Raw genomic sequence first — 20,317 nt, forward strand, 5'->3', positions numbered from 1 at the left:
CAATGCAGAATCCAATTATCATTGCGGCGCCCAGGTGGCTCAGTCGGTTGAGTATCCAACTCTTGGTTTTGGCTCAGGTCATGATCCCAAGGTCGTAGGAGCGAGCCCCTGCTTAGGATTCTCTCTCTCTGCCCCTGTTCTCTGCTTATGCTCTCTCTCTCAAAAAAAAAAAAAAAAAAAAAAAAAAAAATCCAATTATCTGGGTGAAAGGAAATCGAATTCATTATCTTTTTTATATACAACACTGGTTGCCAGCTTGAAATTAAAATTAATTACTTAGGTATGTTGCTCATTACTTTCAAGACCTTATTTTCCCTTTAAATTTACGAACCTTGGAAGAATAATTTACTGGAAATTACATCAGTAGTACTGTAAAGCCTTTGATCTAAGCAGGACAAATCGGAAGAGTTGGCAGCCAAATAATTTTTCTGTCTTTTATGGAAGAATATATCAAGAATGATAGAAGGTGCCAATAAAGTATTTTGATTCAATGAAGCAGATTAAGATGACACTGATGGGCTTTTGATTTCAATAAGCGGGAAAGGCCCAGAATTCTGCTAGCTATAGGAAAAAAAAAAGCAACTTGTCCCCTCCTCTAGACCTGGAGATGAAATTTGATTATAAAAGAAGGTATGAAAAAAACCAATACATGGTGACAGATCATAAGCATCCTATTGTTCTAGACCTACAGCAGGCATTTTTCCTCTTCGTATTAAAATAAGATATGGGCTTCCCCAAGTTATCCATCTACATATCCATCCATCAGCTAACTATCTGATTTCTGCCCCTCCTTTACAAATATGGAAAGAATCAGGATTTATGAAATGGACAATAAATTCATTACAAATACCTAAAAAGGAACAAACAATACATTTGTAACAATGGGTACGTATGTACTTAGCTTCTTGTCAAATATGACTTAACAAATAACCAAGCTAAAATCTTCTAATAGCTTCCCTCAACACGTTTAAATAAAATAAATTAAGGAGCACCTGGGTGGCTCAGTCGTTAAGTGTCCAACTTCGACTCAGGTTATGATCTCATGATTTGTCAGTTCAAGCCCCACATAGGGCTCTGTGCTGACAGCTCAGAGCCTGGAGCCTGCTTCAGATTCTGTCTTCCTCTCTCTCTGCTGCTTCCCTCTCTCCCTCTCCCTCTCTCTCTCTCAAATAAACAAACATTGAAAAATAAACAAAATACATTAAAATAAAATCCAAATTTCTCATCATGGTCAACAAAGTTCCACCTCACCTGGCTGTGCTCATTTCATGGACACCCCTGCTGACCATACTCAGCATGCTGCAATCACAATGGCCCCTCCTTGCTCTTCTGAACATAGATTCATGAGCTAGGACTTTGCCTGTGGGTCACCATGGACCCTCTAATACCTAATGAGTGCTTGACACATACATAGTAGACCCTTAATAAAGAAATAATTAACATCTGCTGAGTAAATGGGTGACCATTTCTGTTGTATATTAGGCTATGGTTATTGAAAGTGGTGGGAAATCTCAAAATCCTAGAGATGGACCCAAAGGCAGCAGGATCTTACAGAGGACCTTGCAATCCTAAACACTGGGACATGGGAAATCTACCTTTCAGGAAGAGTGTCTTAACATAAGGTTTCAGTTAAGCAAGATAAGCTCTAGAGATCTGCTATACAACACTGTACTGTAGTCAACAATAATGTATAGTATAAAAATTATTAAAACGGTAGATTTCATGTTAAGCATTCTTACCAAAATAACAATAATTTTTTTTTTTTTTTTAAATAGGATACTTGTAGAAACCAAAATTAGGAAGATTTAAAAACAACTGATGATGTTCCGGATACATTATCAATTTGGGTTCAGTAACCAAAACACTGAACTGTTAAAAGAGAATCAGAACTACCTGGGGATGTGTGGTAAGTAAGGAGGATCCGGAGACATAGGATACTTTCTCATAATGGGACTGGATAATCCAGTTGGAGCTTCCAAGGGCATAGCCTGAGCTTAGTGGAGTCACCTGAACTGCACCAAAAAGCTCCTAGAAAAGAACCACAGTAAGAGAATGTGTGATGAGCTTTCAGCAGTACAGTCATACCAGATAAGTCTTTGCAGGAAAAAAAAAAAAAAAAAAAAACCACCAAAAAACCCCAGAAATATCCTTCTCTACTTAGATATAGAAATTTGAAAGTAAAACAGAAAGTATAAAGCAAAAAAAAAATCAATGGAGACCAGATGGTAGACCCAGAAAGCAATCCTTACCCCCTGAGTTTCAGAATATCTACATGTACCAGGCACTCAGGCCTCACTCATGAAAAGACTGAGGCAATAGATTTTTTATTTTTTTAAATAAAGAGGCAATAGATTACCAGCAACACCAAAGAGACAAATACTTGGGTTTTCTTTTTCTTTTTTTAGGTTAGGCATTAATTGCCTGGTTGTTCTATACTGAGTGGCTCTGGGCCTAAGTTAACAAAAATGGGGACACTTACTATCAGGTCAGAGCTCAAAAGTTATACCTGCCAACAAATCGCTTCTTGATCTGTTTTATGCTCTTGTATTATTTCACTTGTCCAAAATCTATAAAGCTGCGCCCACTGTTCTTAAGTGAATAGGATGAGATGTCTTTCTCCTGACTCATTACATGCTGGTCAGTAGAATGCTGGCTAACGATGGGGAATGTAAGGGTTAGGAAAGAACACAACTATCAGCCTGGAGGGTGGAAGACAGAAGATAATGACAATTGCTCTGTTTTTTCACCTTGTACAAGATTCTCAGTAAGTGAATGGCTGAAGAAAGGGAACGAGAAGATCCTCCCAAAGGGTAACAGGATGAATCAAAAGCATTCATGCATCACTTAAAACCATATTAACACTCACAATTTTCTGAGAATATCCCACCAGCTGGATTTTGCTAAGGGCAGAGTTCACCTCTTGCATTGTATAACATCTTCTCCAGGTTGATACTTCGACTGCGTCCTTGAGTGGAGAAGGCAGCAGCCTGTAAATGCATCACAATGCCAACTCTATGTTATCACGAAATCCTTTCAAGTAATTTGTCCACTTTATCTGAGTTATTACAACTTACTGGCATATAACTGCCTCCAGGATTCTTTTTTTTTATTTTAATTTTTTAAAGTTTATTCATTTTTTTGAGAGAGAGACACAGAGAGTGAGTTGGGGGAGATGCTGACAGAGAGGGAGAGAGAGAATCCCAAGCAGGCTCTGCACCATCAGCATGGAGCCTGATGTGGGGCTTGAACTAAAGAACTGTGAGATCATGACCTGAGCTGAAACCAAGAGTCGGAGGCTTAACCAACTGAGCCACCCAGGCACCCTGACAGGATTCTTTTATAATCATTTTTATTTCTGTAAGGGTGGTAGTACTGTCCCCCTTTCACTTCTGAGTCCTCTCTCTTTTTTCTTGGTCTAGCTAAAAGTTTTTCAGTTTTGTTGATCCTTTTTTAAAAAACCCTAACTTTTCTCTATTTTCCTATTCTCCATTCTGTTTATCGAGCACAAAGCTGGATATGTTTTTTTTAATTTAGTCTGACCATCTCTGACATTTGGACTGCTTAATACATTCACATTTATTATTGATATAGTTGGATTATGTTTCCCAATTTAACTTTTGTTTTCTGTGTGCCTCAGGTCTTTTTTTTCCCCTCTGTTCCTCCTTTACTACTTTACTACTGATGCAGCCTTTTAATTTCCTTCACGATGTTTCACTGTATTTTTTTTCCTTAGTGATTGTTCTAGGGCTTATCATATACATCTTAACAAAGAGCATTTCAATAGGACATTTCAACTGCTCCTCCCTGTTCACGAGTGATATATGAAATACACTTTACTCATAGGCCTGCAAAGCTATAGAAAGGGATTGAGTTAAACACAGCTGAAGCTTGGCATAAGGGAGGAAAATAAAACACAATTTGTGACCTTTCAGATTAGCATCAGGAGTATCCCTTAAAACAAGCAAACAAAAATTTGTCATTAGAAAAACACTGTATTGTTTGCTGTAACAGACTCAGGAACAGACCTGAGAGAGGGACTTCCCTGAGATTCTCTGTACAAATAGGTCAAGGATTTTCTGGTGAACTGAAAGTGTGCGTTAGTTCTGTTCTCTCTCCTTAAATACCACTGAATATAGTTAAGGGCTACACACACACACACACACACACACACACACACACACACACACACGCCTTTAAGACAAAGAGAATGAGAGAAGAGACATAGCAACAGCATTTTAGAAAGTGGAAAGTAGGAAGACAAAAAACTGACTTAGCAGACACAGGAAAGTTTAACTCAAGCAATTTATACTGCAGAACCCATAAAAAGCTCAGCAATCTGAAACAATAGGTATATCTGGAAGTGAGACTGAAGGTGAGCCTAAAAACAAGGGGATTTGTTGAAAAAAACTGATGAGAAATAGAACCTTCCAATTCTCATCTATTCCACATAGCTCAGCACTGCCTCTTCTCCTCCCAGGCATGTTGCTAGAGGTTATTCTCTGGAGAGAATAAAAATGAGGGTCTGGACTAGGGGAAACCAACAACTAGAAGCAGCTCTGTTATTTTTCTTTTAAATTTTTTTTAATGTTTATTTTTGAGAGAGAGAGAGAGTGCAAGCAGGGAAGGGGTGCGCGCGCGCGCACACACACACACACACACACACACACAGAATCCAAAGCAGGCTCCAAACTGTCAGCACAGAGGCCAATGTAGGGCTCGAACTCATGAACCATGAGATCATGACCTGAGCCGAAGTCAGATGCTCAACCGACTGAGCCACTCAGGTGCCCCTAGAAGAAGCTTTATTAAGCAAAGTTTATATACCAAGAGTAACAATTTTCTTCTCCTCATATGGCTCCCAGAACACTATCAGTCAGGCTTATATCCTCCAGGGGGGTAGGAGACCAGAAGAAACTTCTCTGAAAAATTTGATCAGTACCAAAGAAAACAATCAACTAAAAGACACCGCCACTGGGGGTTTCATGATAAAAAGGCCCAACCAGATTACAGTATGGTGAAGTCTATAATTCAGCAAGACTTAACTCATGGTACACAGATTTTCTAATCAGTTTTTTTACTGTCCGACTCTTTTTAAAAAAATCTTTTTTTTACTGTCCAACTCTTCAACATGAGCCAAGAACCAAGGATTACCATACATGTGAGGAAAGTCTCTAAAATGATAAAGGCCAAAACAAATGAAGGGAGGAGGACAGGAAATAAATTAGGCTGGTAGAATAAAACTTAAAAAAATACTATCATTATGATCCTTAGATAAACAAGATAGTATATCTAAGAAAAGAGAAGAGACTTTTTAAAGAAGAGGGATAATGAGAAAAAGTTTAGACATAAAAATATAACAGCAGAGACAATGAAATCATGCCAACATATCAAAATTTCAAAATAAGTTAAAAACATAAAAAAAATTATACAAGACACAAAAGAACCACATAAAACAAAAATCAGGCAAGGAAGATGCAACATACAGAGCACAGGAGTCCCTAACAGAAATCCAAGCCAAATACTAAAACCTCTAATTGCTAAAATAAAAAGAGGCTTGAAACTACACACTGAAAGAACTGAACGCATACCTGAAATACTGACCCAGAAGAACACAAGATATATTCTGGGAAAATATTTACACTATAAATAAAACAAACTTTGGGGGCAACTAGGCAAAAAGAGCGAGTGACTTACAAAGGAAAAAATATGATACCAGAGTTTCAACAGCAATGCTGTTTTACTCAAAGAAAACAGAGTAAAATATTTAAGACATTCAAAGCAAGAAAATGCAAGCCAAAGATTATACAACTAGCAAAACTGACTTTCAAGGTCACTGAGCACAGATAAACAATTATTAACCTGCGAGAACTCAGGGAATATTGTTCTCATGATCCCATCCTGAGACAGCTTCTGAAGAATGAGTTTCCGATAACCAAATTGACTACAGAAACATCAATGTATCAGCTGAACGTTTATGTGCAGTTTTCCAGAAGTAAGGCCAAATGAAGGTTCAGAGGGAGAGAGGATAGAATGTGAGGGCTGTATGTTCTGATAATATAAATATAATAAAAGCATGAAAAAAAGGGAAGGAAAAATACATATGCTCCTTCCTTTGAATGACAACCTAGAAACAACAACCAATCAGAAGTAAGGAGTATTGTTAGCAACCAGAACGGGAGCTTAAAATTCCATTTCCAACTAAAAGAATACAGAGTTTTTTTAGAGAAATGGGGGCTTCAAGATTTAGGACAGGGAATAAACAAGAGGAGTGTTAAACTAGATTAGCAAGGAAACAAAGGGTACATACAAAGGTCACAATAAAAGGACACAGTGGACACCATGAAAAGGCTCACTGTCCAAAGATGGGAAAATCTGAGCTGCAAAAAGACAATATTGGAATGGGTCAAAATCCATATGTGTCAGAGTGGATTATAATTAGATTGGGGCACGGAGAGGAGCTTCTGAGTTACTGGAAATCTTCTATTTTAGACCTGAGTAGCAGTTATAAGGATGGTTGCTTTATAGTAATTTATTAACTATATATTATCTGTTTTTTATTTGTATATTACAATAGAAGTTCATTTAAAAAATAGAAAAAACTATGCCCAAATAAGAAATTATAATAGCAGAAATGAAAAACTCATGGATAGGTTGGGAGGTAAAGAGAATTTCTCAGACGAAAGAGCAAACAAAAACAAAGGGATGGAAAAAGAAGACAGAAAAAAAAAAAAAAAACCTGAGTTCCTGTCCAAGAGGTTCAACATCTAAGTGTTAAGAATTCCAGAAAGAAAGAACATAAAACACAAGGGAGAACATTTTAAAAACAAAAAAATTTTTTTGCCAAAATTGAAGTTCTTAACTTTTCAGACTTAAAGTTTTTATAAAGCAAACATGCTTTCTAAAAAAAAAAAACAATATTTTAAGCTCTGTAGACCACATTCTGTCGCATCATTCAACCTAGCTATGTAATGCCACAGAAAATATGTAAATGCATGAATGTGGCTGTATGCCAATAGAACTTTACTTATAAAAACTGGCAGGACACATTTGGCCCACAAAACAGGGGCTTGGCCACAGTTGCAACCTCTGTTCTAGATAAGGACCCACTAAGTACTCAGCCCATGAATGAAAACTGTCCCTTAGTAAAACCACATCATCATGATTTTCTTTCTTTCTTTTTTTAATATCATCGTGAGTTTAAGGAACAAAGAGGATATTCTAAGTTTTCACGGAGGAGTAAGAGGGATACATACCACAGATTTAGACTCAGAATAGTACTGGACTTTTCTTTTTTTTAAAAATTTTTTTTTCAACTTTTTTTATTTATTTTTGGGACAGAGAGAGACAGAGTATGAACGGGGGAGGGGCAGACAGAGAGGGAGACACAGAATCGGAAACAGGCTCCAGGCTCCGAGCCATCAGCCCAGAGCCTGACGCGGGGCTCGAACTCACGGACCACGAGATCGTGACCTGGCTGAAGTCAGACGCTTAACCGACTGCGCCACCCAGGCGCCCCAGTACTGGACTTTTCAACAGCACTTCTGGAAGCTAGAGAAAATTTATCAAATCCGGATTTCTACCCATTGGAGGGTGAGGGCACAACAAAGGCATTTTAGATGTGCAGTGTCTCAGAAAGTTTGCCTCCCATGCACTCTTCCTCAGGAAGTTAGTAGGGAATGTGCCTGGCAAAATGAAGGCATGAACAAGAAAAAGACCCAGAAAACAGAGGTTGCAACAGAAGAAAGAGGTGAGGATCTCTTCAGGATAATGGTGAAGAAAATCCTACATGGAGAGCCATGCTGCAGGCCCAAGAGCAGCTGAGATCAGACGGGGGAAAGAGAAGGTTCTGGGAGAGAATTTCCAAGAAGATAAAACTGTTACAACACACTGAGTTTGAACATACTGAGGAGAGACTTGTACAAAGAGACAGGTTGGAGATAAATTAGTAAGAAGTGTATAGGAAACTAAGCAGACAAGATCATTACTAACTCAAGGGAAAACAAAAAGTTGTACAAGAAAAGTAATCCTAACAATGTTATAAGGCCAGGGAGTTGCATTTATACAGTCAGAATAATATAAACACTGAATAGAGGTTTAGCTAACCTAGCACATGGATCACACTGTCCCAATTCTCCTTACCTTTGTTTCTCCAGCAACAAAATATTAATAATCCTTCTCTTTACCTTCTGCATAAACACACTCATGAAGATTTTATTTCACTTATCTGTCCTACATACACTGGATTGCTTTAGGTTTTACAATATTTATTCAATAAATATTTAGCCCTGACTATGGCCATAGCACTGAAGTCCTATAAGGGCTAGAACAGGCACAACATAAAGGCTTCTGCTCATAAGGAGTTTAAGTCTAAAACATTTTTACAACAGTACAAGGCAATAAAAAGATGTCAAAAGCCATGAGTCATCCCTGCCTGCAGACTTGCCTTCTCTCACTGAAGGGTCTAAAAGATATATTGAAAATGCAAATACACACACACACACACACACACACACACACACACACACACACACACACACACACGCCCACCCACCCACCCACCCTCCCTCCCTCCCCTTTTTCACTTTAATGCTTTCCATTACATTCAGAATAAAATCCAAGGCTCTTAGCATGACTTTATAAGGCCCTTCTTTATCTGGGTCCTGCCTCAGCCTTTGTTCTGTATACTGAGTTATAAACAGCTCTCTTGGTGCCACGTTTCCTCCAGCCTGTAACCCATCATGTTGTCTCCTCTTCATATTTTGTGTGGACAACACTTACTCCTTTAAAATCTAGACAGCTTCTTTTTCTCAGGTCTTGTGACAGTGGTCAAGGCCAGGTACACATCCTATGTGCTCTTTGGGAGAATGGCCTAACTGTGTATCAGAGACAGGGAAGTGGTACAGGAGAGCCCTTTGGATGCAGCTACTGGTAGGGGCTGCTGCTACTGCTTCTCTTCTCCTTTCACACCCTTGTTGACTCTCTGCCAACTACTTGGAGGAAGGAGAGGTTTCTCTCAGAGGCACCTGATGGAAGAAACAGGATTTACAGTCTTGTCTGGATATAAATCCCAGCATTACTTCTTCACCTCTGAGCCTCAGTTTCCTCATTTGTGAAACTGGGAGAGCAGCACCTCTAGAAGAATTTAGAGTTGTTCTGTGAGGGGTAAATAGTATAATGTACATGAATGTCTGGCAGAGAACAGATGCTGAATAAAGATGGTCTCTAACCACTCCCTCCCCCAACTCCTCCCCTCCCAAAACACAGCCAACACAGCTCCAGGAACATATGCATTTTCCAACAGTATCAGAGTAAACTTCAGCCCAGGGTGATTTACTTCAATGAGCAGCAATGACTCTGAACTTGAGTGGCCCACGCACTGCTCTATAGGGTCTCAAGAAAGAACCCAAGCTACTCCCCTGCTGTAGCTCCTTTAAATTCCTCAGGATCAGGGAGCTTCATGGTTTGGGCACCCTAGTGCTGACCTTCATAAAAATAAAGACTTCTTACTTTGGGCTGGGTAGGAGAAGAAGGGTTTGTTTCTAAGCTTTAAGCCAGAGCTGGAAGGCTATTATGGGAGTGGCTTGAGAGGGTGGGGCGGATGAAAAATAACACTTGCAGCCTAATCACATCTTTCAACTTAGGTGAATTTGTCTTACACTGCCCTCAGCTTTGCCAAGGCGCTGCAACAGAGTCATCTCTGTTAGAGGTGGAGCAAAAAGTCATACTCAAGGCTAGATTCAACCCGCTTTCCTTACAGTGAACCTTCTTCCCATCCCTTGACAACCAGTACGGCCATTACCCGAAACAACTTTCTGGGCTTTACTTTCTTCCCTTGAGGACCCTTCCCAGCATACTCTCCCCTTGCCATCTGGGACAATGTCCTCTACAAATTAAGCAGATTAAAATATGAAACAGTCTTTCTCAAGACGAGGCATTTGGCTAATGTTTCCTTCACTCTCTGTTGGAGAGTAAACAATTATATATTCAACCTCTAGAATAAGCCACCAAATGCTGAGCCCTTGATAAGAGAAAAAGGGAAGACCAAAGATGTGAAATATCTATTACTTTTGTCTTCAACAGTCCAGAACCTACTTCTGGAGAAATTACTAGAGTGTAGAGAATAACAATTTCCTTAAGCAAAACAAAAGACTTGTGAAAAATTCAGGTATATTTCAACTTGGATCTTCTCTCATCTTCCCGTTAGGGCAAATGGCATAGAAATAATAAATTTATGTTCCAGAGAAACTGAGGAAAGCATCTGTTTATAAAGAAACATTCATGATGATTTTTAATAACTAGTTTAGGAGAGCACTGTTGGGAAGGAAATAATAGCCTTATTAAATACAACAATAAAAACAATAACATATATGTTTTTATTCCATTATATTGTATTACTCACACCATAGTATCTTTTTGCATTTTTGTATCCTGACTGAGCAGTGCCCAACACAAAAGACACTCACAAAATAAAAATGTCTGTTCACTTGTTGCCCCAGGAAAGGCAGGAACCAGTGAGTCAATTATTGACAAGTTCTGTCCAAAGTGCACCAATAAGTTTGGCTAGAGAGCCCTATGACAGTGTGTGAGGAGGTGAGAACTTCAGGGAAGAACCAACCAGTGAGCCAGAAGAGGAAGGCTATGCAGGTCCCAAGGACTCTGGTCTGGAGTCTGACCTGCTCAGTGTAGGATTTTATGACAGGCAGCTTCTAACATGGTCCTAAGGATCCCTGGCCTTCTGTATTCACTCCCTTGTGTGGTTCCCCTCCCCAGAGGGTGGGCTGGACCTAGTGGTTTGCTTCAAGTGAAGAGAATATGACAAAACTGAAGGGATGTCACTTCTTCTAAGATTAGTTTACTAATGACTGTGACTTCCATCTTGCCCATATTCTCTCTTTTGTCCTCTTGCTCACTATGATGAAACTGCTATGAGACGCTCTGTGGACAGGTCCACACACAAGGGCCTGAAGGAGGCTTCAGTCCATCACCTGTGAGGAACAGAACTGTGCCATCACCCACATGAGTGATTCCTTCCCAGTGGAGCCAGAGAGAGGTGAAGCTCTTGTAGGCGACTCAGAACAGACAACCCAGTGTTATTCATAAATTATAGTTTTCTGGATCACATGTTAGCACGGAACCCATGTTTAAATACCTTAACTAAGTCTGGGCTTTCCTGAGGTCTCCTCAATGACATTTTTACAAGCACTAATTATACAGAACTTCTGTAGAAGGGTATTCTTCATATCCAATTTAACTTCAATTTTTGCTTATTTTGGTTGCAACATTGAGCGATTTACTTAACCTTTTCTTTCCACCATATTTCTAAACTGAGGGTAAAATACTTCCTTCAAAGATTGTTGTGAGGACTACAGCAAATGTGTTTATATATATATATATATATATATATATATATATATATATATATGTGTGTGTGTGTGTGTGTGTATATATATAAAATCATATATAGGATAATCAGTGCTTTATGAAATTCAGCTTTTTAATGAAATTCAATCACTTTAGCTCCCCCCTTATACTTAAATTCTTTGGGTATCTTATTCTGGTACCTTTTATTGAGTACACTATTTTTCAGATTTAAAACTAATTATTTGTCATTTTTCTATTGGGAAATATCCAGAGGTTTCCTTTTTCATACAGGTTTGGTGACAAAATTTCCACAATTTTGGTGAATTTCCTATCAGCTGCAGAAGAGATTTAAACTAGGAATTAGTCAAATATACTGGTGGCTTTTTCAAATGACCAAAGTTTCAATAATCCTTTCTACAATGTTAATTTCCAATTCTTTTCTCTCTTTCCTGGTATGCACTGGCTGGTTTGAACCAATCCAGTCACTTCTCAATCATGCCATGTTGCCCTGTTTTTGCCTCTACCCTTCCTTTATCTTAGAATCGCCTCTTCCCTCTTTGAAACTCTACTTAAATCTGCCAAGTCCAGTATAAGTCTGGCCACTTAGTATATAATCTTTGCTTGACAAGCTCCTTGGGTACAGGGATTATGTCTTAAACTTTTGGGGGCATTTTCCTGCAAACTTATCATGATGTCAGGTACTTGGCAGTTAGTCAATAAGTCGTCTGAATTCCATATTTATATTCACAAATTCCTTTCATTGACACCCTTTTCTTACTCCTTTGCGATATTTAGTCACTTGGTCACTACTTCCTTATATTTCCTAACATCTAACCTAACTTTCCCTAAAATTCTGCTTGTGCTTACCTGAGGCTGTAATTATAGAGAGGGATTTATAGAGCCATTCGAAGCTATTAAGATGATTGGCTGATTCAGGAAAAGTTGGATAAAGAAACCCAGTGGGAACTAGTTCTATTTTTTCTGGCTTTCTAATTTATCAAAGTCAAGTTCTCAGAGTCTAAATGTTTAATAAGTACTTTCTAAAAGATTTCATTGTTTTGTTTTTTCTTATCACACTTGAGTACTTAAGAAACTTTCCCCCAGTGTTCTGACATCATGCCAGAGCTCTGCTGTCTCTTCTTCCATCCTACCAGCATCCAACAAGCAGCAAAGACCATGTGTTTGTGTTAAAGAGTAAGACTTTTAAGTCCATAGGGACCACTTAAAAGCTTAGAGATAAAACCCTGGTTGGGTTTTTTCTAAGTGTGTGATGAATGAAGGAATCTGCAAAATGAATGTAAGAGCAGAATACAAAGAATATAAGCAACAGCAACGTCTTTTTCCTCTCATTACAGGAAAGTGTGCTTAATATACATGTGAATGGGGTGGGGTGGAGATGTTTTAGCAGAGTGATGATCTATGTGGAGTTTACTAAAGTGGAGCTTGATAATCAAGCATTTCTCAATATTTCTTTTTAAGTTTATATGAGAGAGAAAAAGCACGTGAGCAGCGGAGGGGGTGGGGGTGGGGGCGAAGGAGTAAGACAGAGAAGAGGGAGACGGACAATCCAAGTAGTCCTGCACTGTCAGTGCAGAGCCCGAGGTGGGGCTTGAACTCCTGAACTGTGAGACCATGACCTGAGCCAAGATCAAGAAGAGTCTGACACTTAACCAACTGAGCTACCCAGGCGCCCTGGGCATTTAATATTAACCTAAAACTATAATTTCTGATTTCTGTTTTAGACCCATTTATCTCTAAAAAGGACAAAGGCAATTGCTTAGGCTACTAAAGCACAATAGAAACAATTCTCCAGAGTACCTAAACTACCTTTGCTTTGATTCGATTCTCATCAAAAAAACCTCTTATCTATAACTTGATCTCTTAAGTGGACTTGCTGACCAGACCAGAGTGTCCTAGATAGATGAACCATTTTAGTTCTGGAGCCAGGCAGATGTCTCAGTATAAAGTAATTAAATGGGATTTTTGTTTGTCAGTCAATATCCTGGGAGTTTAGTTAGCCGGAATCAGTCCCTCAGAGGCTAATCAACTCTGAGTGAAATGAAATGATTAAGTTTCTGGAACTGCAAAGCTCAAGGACAAGCAGTGATGACTTCATCAAAGTACTGCCACTCCATGAACACTGGCTTAAGGAGCCTCTCCCTTGGACATCTTTAAAAGCTGTAACCTAAGTGAACTTAGAGATAATTTAATTCAATTCTCTTGTTTTACAGAAAAGGAGACTGAGTGCCAGCGTCTGGATGACAGTGCTAACTAACAGGAGACAACTGTGGAATCAGAAAAATGGTTTTCCTTCTTTTATACTACCTTACTTTCATCAGGAAAGGTAGCACCTAAAGATAAATTAGGTTGTGGAAGGCACATGTGTGCTGATTACGGAAAAGAGGTTATGTGAGCCAAGGGTATCATTAAAGGGGAAAAGGATGCTGGTGTTTACAGAGCACCTACAATGTGCCTTGCATTGTTTGAAGGACTCTCATGCTACTTATTTAGTCCTCAACACAACCCTGCAAGGCTGCTAATGTTATTCTTGTTTTATAAATGAAGAAACAGAGCCTAGAAGAAATAAATTGCTACAGCTACTGAGAAGCAGATATGAAATTTAAACACCTGTCTATTTGATCTCCAAGCCCATAGCTTTAATTTTTTCCCGACCATATAGTTAGCCCTGATAAATTCCTCTATAAATACCCATGGAGCATCAGAGCTGAGGAACTTCAACCATGTCTTCTTTTATGTTTTTTATAAGGGATGAACCCACATATTTGAGCTCTGACTACTGAAAACTGCCACAACATTTCTGCCAGGAATATATCGGTGCATAATTCCTTAATGCTTGCAAGAAGGTTATGACAATATCCTGTAATGATTTATCCTTAATTATAACCGTAGACTTCCAGGCTAATACAGGAAAATCCTACCTGCTGGTTTAGTTTCTTAAGTGGATTATTCTGTTCTAAATTTTCCTGTTAAAAACCCTAAACCTTGAAGTGGGTATGGGAAAGTCAGAGACTCAAAAATTATCTTGCAGAGGGAGTCTCCTTTTCCTACCCTTCAAAATCTCTTTTTCAAGAAGAGTAAACTGCGGCCATCAAAATGAGGAAGAAAGATGTCTAACTTCTAAATAAATCTCAAGGAGCGGTGTCAACTGAGGCAGGGGAGTCAGACAGCTGCCAAAAAGCAAGAGTAATAGCTTCTTTTGGTATACATCCTAATACTAAATCAAACGCTAACTCAAACTAACTTCAAATGATTTAAGAGAATTTGTCAGATTCCTTTGACCAATGAGTCTGAAAGGTTTTAATTAATTTATTTTTTTAGTTCATGGTCTTATTAAATAACTTAAGCTACCAAAATGCATCAATTCTAGGCACTTAACCAAGAGACCGCCTGTGTGAAGTTTAAGTCAAAAACTGGGGGCCTGAGTCTCAAATCCAACTCAGAGGTGTTTTACTTGGATCATACAGGATTTTATCTTCATGTGTGAGCCAACATTTTAAAAAGATGAAAAAAAAAATCACATTTAAAACATCCAGAGTTTGGGTTTCTCTTAAAAAAAGAAAAAAAGAAAAAGAAAAGGAAGATTTGGCAGCAATAGACTCACGTTTCCATATGGCCATAATCTGCTGAAGCTGTGCCCCTTTAGAGGGATGTGATCCCTAGTCCACAGTTACAGGTGGCCCACCTTACTCTTGTATTGACCTTTCCCATCCCTGGAGTCATCTGAGTTTGTAAGCCCTACTTAAGACCCCTCTCAACAAGGTGAGTACAGGAATTAAAGGAGGAAGAAAAGGGGGGAATGAAAAAATAGAAGACACAGCCCATATCACTTGGGAAAAATGTCAATGTAGCAGACAGCAAAAAACAGTGTTTCTCACTCAATTTAGTGTGCCACAGTACTTTGGGACACTAGATATGAACTGGCTCGTGACAGAAATTTTAAAGTGATGTAAAGCCTTCAGCATAAATGTTATTCAAATGAAGCACTTTTAGTATTCTGGCCCAAGGTTAAATTCTAGGTGAGTATTTCACAAGAACTCTTTTGTCTGATGTCAATTACAAAACAGCTCTTCAAATTCCTCTACCGCTTGTAATATTTATGCGGAGTTTATCCAGGAGAAAAAGAGGACATGGCTTGCTCGGTTTGTTTCTCTAACACTCAGCATATTCCTTCCAATAAGAGTCTTCTCTTTATCAATAACTATGGCTCATCTTGTGCTCAGATGCCAAAACACAATACTTGATCAGGATCAGAAATATGGTTTCAATATATGAAATAATGAAATGAGGTCTTCTCCACTAGTCCAAGTTATTCGGCTTGCTCCTTTACCAAGTTAGCTTTCAACAGTTTCAGATTTTTGCCCACTAGGTGGCGAGATAGCGAATTCAAGGTTTTAATTCAAGGAGCACCCTTCTTTAAAAGGGAGATTTCCTAAGCATCTTAGGAAATAACTTCCAGTCTACCCCTGCAACCTTGCCCTCCCCATCCTCTGCTCCTTCAAGGTCATTTCACCCTTCTCCCTCATAAACGATGGCACTTCTTTTGTAAGTCAGTTATCTCGTTGTATTTTACAAAGAATGGGAGGCAAAGGAAAATTGCCAAGGACTCTGCCCAAGGTCACAGAGGAAAAGGCAAAATAAGGACATGGGACTTCCTAAGACTTGGCCCAGGGTTTGGGAGCCAGGAAACAGTGACCTTTGAACATCACTTCTGGTGTGCCAAAATTATTTGTGGAAGAATACTGTAAGGGGTATAAATTTAAAAGGAGGAAATAAGAGCCAATGTGTACATGTTCCATGGGGAAAGAGAACAAAGTCCTAAAATTTCTAAGGCGGGAAATGCACACAGCTAGGTCTGATGTGCTCCAGTGGGCACACAGGAGAGAGAAAGAAAAGGGGAAGGAGGGATAGCAATGGGCAGGAGGAGAGGCAGCTGAGAACAAGAATGCAAAATGAGAAGGGAAAGGGACCTTGTTTTAGGCAGGTGGGTGTACACACAGAAGAGTCAGACACACGTGTGAGTCTTTCCTACCATGAAGCCATACAGACACCATATCCCTAAATCACAGAAATCGAGACCCAAACAATATCAATAAAACAGAGGAGAAAAATGAGCACAGTTACACATACTTCCTCCTCTCCTCACCTGAGGGGGCTCACATGCACTCAAAAAGTGACATGTGTGCCCTCAAGGCAGCCTGGCATAATGGTTAAAAGCACAAACTCTGGAACCAGGCTAGCCCTACTGCCTGGGTTCTAATTGAAATCCTACCAGTCACTAGTTGGCTGACCTTGAGCAAGTTACTTAACCTATCTGTGACTGTTTTCTCTTCTGCAAAATGATCATGTTACAAAACTAAATAAATTAAGTAAAATGCTGAGACTTTAAGTGAATTAAGAAAAACAAGTGTCTGGCACACAGTGTAAGTTAAATAAAACAACACATACACAGAGGAAACTCATATGCTCAAACTCTGAAACAGTTACAGTATAAAAACAAAGCATATTCTCTTAGCTACACATACATATTTTTGTAGAAGGAATAGTCTACGAATTAAGTCTAAGAATTAAGACATTCTAAAGCTTAGATAACTAGAGAGCTCACAAATCACTGACCTAGAGGGAAAGAGAACACAGTGGCAAGGTGGCTGGAAAAGAGTGGACTTGGGCAGGCACACATGGGACACCCACTACTTAAAAAGCCAATGACGAGTTTTTACTCCAGACTCTGGATGCTAGGCCTGGAAGGCTGGGACTACCGTGATGGAGGGTAGGCTCACAGAAACCGTAGTATGTTCAGACTGGCTAGGGTCCTCCGCTACTACTGAAACATGAGCATGGAAGTAGAATCAAGCTGCCTCCTTGCCTCTACTATTATATTTCTACTATGTCACCTCTTACGATCTGGTTTTTGATCCTAGCACTCTAGTGAAACTAACCTCCCTGGGACTTCCATTAACCAAGGGTCTTACCTCCATCTTACATGATGATATTTCCGCAGCATCTGATACCAAATGACAAGGCCAGGTGTGGGGAAATTCCCTTTTACCCTGGGCTGCCGCTCAGCTCTCCTTTGATCTTCCTAAGGATGACTTCACAGCCTCTTTCACAATTCATATCAATTCTTCTCCATTCTGTCTTAGAAATTTCTTCATGCTCCCTGCTACTGCCTCCGTTCAGGCTTTTGTTCTCTCCCCTGGGTTTCTGAAAGAGTCCTACACCTGGTCTTTTGCCTCCATCTCTACAGCCAACCCATCTTTCGTGCTGCTTCTAGAGTCACTTTCCCCCAAATGTGTGATCACAACATTCTTCTCCTTACAAACCTCCACAGAGGGACTTCCCACTCTCCACAACACAAAACTCAAACTTCACACATCAGATTCTTCATTATCTTGCTCCAATGTACCTCTATAGTTTCATTTCTCACCTCTCTGCTTTCCCACTCTCATCCACCCTGTACTTCTCACTGTTCCCTGAATATACTATATCCTGTCATGCTGTGCTGGGATGCACTTCCTGACCTTTTCTATCAGGAAAGTCCTTTTCTTCCTTCAAGACCCACCTTAACTGCCACCTCCTAAGGATGTCCTCATCAGCTTCCCTACACAAAGAGTTCTTCATTCTCTGAGTGCCTATAGCACTGTGACGAGCACCTCTTACAATACATGCCATCCAAAGCTGTAATTTATCTGTCAATGGTCTGACTTCCCATCAACCCCTGAGCACCTCAAAGACAGCGCCAATTGTTCTACTAATTTTAAAAACCTTTTGGACCCTGTACAGTACCTTGGACATGGTCTCTCACAATATATTGGTTGTATCAAACATAGCCCTTCCATAAGATAGGGAGTTCTAACAGTAAAAGCGTAAAGCATAACACAAGGAACAAATGGTACTGTTTCACAAAGCCTGTGGGTCTACTGTCAAGGGGAACAGACAGGTCTACTGCTCACCGCTGAATATCCTTGTTCTTCCACAAGGAGGCAGACTGAGCCTTGGGCACTCTTTCAATGAAATTCACCAGCTCTTCCATGAGAAGCCTGAGTTTAAAGAAAAAAGTGATGAGCACTCATAGAAAAATGAGAAAAACACCACATTCGTAACATGGTAGCCAAGACGAGTGGGCTTGTCTGCCTTCCCCCTCCCTAATCATTTTTCTCTCTGTTGCATATAAATTTGGACACCCATTCACATAAACCTGAACAGAAACCCAACCATCTTTTGAATTTCCATGTTAGACATTTCGAACATAAATGATTTAATTCACCTTTAAAACAAGCCTGGCATGTATCTTATCTTTGGACACTGAAATATACAAGCCCATGGTTTAGCTCTCATTCTTAAGATCTCTGCCTTCATGGAACTAAAAATATGAAAGGAGGAAAAGCCAAATGACTGTGAAGTACCTGATTTTGGTGGCAGCAGGGGTGGGGTAGGATTGTTTTTTTTAAATGTTTTTATTTATTTTTGAGAGAGACAGAGACAGCATGAGCAGGGGAGGGACAGAGAGAGAGGGAGACACAGAATCCGAGGCAGGCTCCAGGCTCTGAGCTGTCAGCACAGAGCCCGACGCGGGGCTCGAACTCACAGACTGCGAGATCATGACCTGAGCTGAAGTCGGACACCCAACCGACTGAGCCACCCAGGCGCCCCAGGATTGTTTTTTTAATGACAATATTAAGTGGAAATTTTACACTGGAAAAGCACGTTTTCTTGACATGTGTTTTGGGAATTTACAAAATTCCACATGGAAGAATACTCTTAAGAATTAATCCTAAAAGCCTAACTCAAGACTTGCAAAAGGACAGGTTCTGTGTGCAGATCATGAGATAGATTACCACAAAATCACAACAGAGGGGAACCTAAGAAATGCTTTACTCGAGTGGATCGATGATGCAATGTGCTCTGAGAAGTGCATGGCAGAGACCTGTGAGAATCCTGGATGACTAGAGGATGACCAAAAAGCAAGAAAAAGATTTTCAACATCTTGACTCCCCTTTCAGAACGCAGTAGAGAGGACCCATATTGACTCAAATCCTCTCCCAATCAACATAGAGATACGGTAGGCTGTAGTTTTACTAGCACTTGAACGTTGAACAACTTCATTTCATTTCCATCGATTTATTTATTCCCCACCCCATCTCCTTTCATCTTGAAGGAGCAGCACTAGTTCTAGCACATTCAAAGATCTGGGACCCAGGCACATTATCGTTCTGGCTGGAGTTCCTGGAGAACAGTCTGGCGTGTCCTTCCTCATGCTTTAACCTTTTCAGAGTAGAGTCTGATGTTTTCAGCTTATCCTCTCATTATCAGTGATCCACCACCATGTGTTTGCCTTTCCTATAATGTCCCTTCCTCAGATCTCCAGGCTTCTCCTGTACACATGAAATGTTCTTTAACGTGAACGGACACAAAAAACAAGGACACATTTGGTTTCTTTCTGGTAATTCCATCTTGTACTTTTGCAAGACACTGGAACCCGAAGCTAAGAGTCTGTATCAACACCTCGATCCTGTATTTTGAGTCTTGCTAGTTTCACTTTATACCATACTTGTTAGTCTGCTTCAACATAATTCTTTTTTCTGGGGTAGGTAATTTTCTTCACGTGATTTTTCTCTCACTAAATGATGCTATAGGTACTGGCAGCAACCACTTGCATCGTGAAGGCTTGGGAGGGGCAGAGGAAGAGACAGCAGAGCATTCTCAGAGACAAAGGCAGGCTCCTTTTACTCCTTAGAGCTCTGAGTTTCACCCTGTCACAAGTACAGTCAACTTAACCATCTAATTACTTATCCTGTTTTCTACAAGCTGTCTCCATTTACAGTCTGTGCTAAATCATACAGGGAGGAAATTCTGAAAGCAAAGTAATACGATCTCTTCTTTTCAATAGGCTATGCTCCTTTCTCCTGAAGCTCTTTGCATTACATCTTTGTGACAT

General features: G+C 39.8%; 1 protein-coding gene across 3 annotated transcripts in view; it reads right to left on the reverse strand.

Moving 5' to 3' along the window:
- Positions 1 to 20,317, reverse strand: part of INTS9 (integrator complex subunit 9) — a 102,807-nt gene that overhangs the window by 33,695 nt on the left and 48,795 nt on the right. For all 3 annotated transcript variants that reach the window (XM_042934960.1, XM_042934959.1, XM_042934961.1), the window contains 3 exons: positions 18,333 to 18,419; positions 2,867 to 2,987; positions 1,894 to 2,028 (listed from right to left, as the gene is read on the reverse strand). In XM_042934960.1, the coding sequence (XP_042790894.1) occupies positions 1,894 to 2,028; positions 2,867 to 2,987; positions 18,333 to 18,419 (343 nt within the window). The remainder of the gene's footprint in view (positions 1 to 1,893; positions 2,029 to 2,866; positions 2,988 to 18,332; positions 18,420 to 20,317) is intronic.

The sequence above is a fragment of the Panthera leo genome, chromosome B1, assembly GCF_018350215.1.
Source record: "Panthera leo isolate Ple1 chromosome B1, P.leo_Ple1_pat1.1, whole genome shotgun sequence".
NCBI classification, from domain to species: Eukaryota; Metazoa; Chordata; class Mammalia; order Carnivora; family Felidae; genus Panthera; species Panthera leo.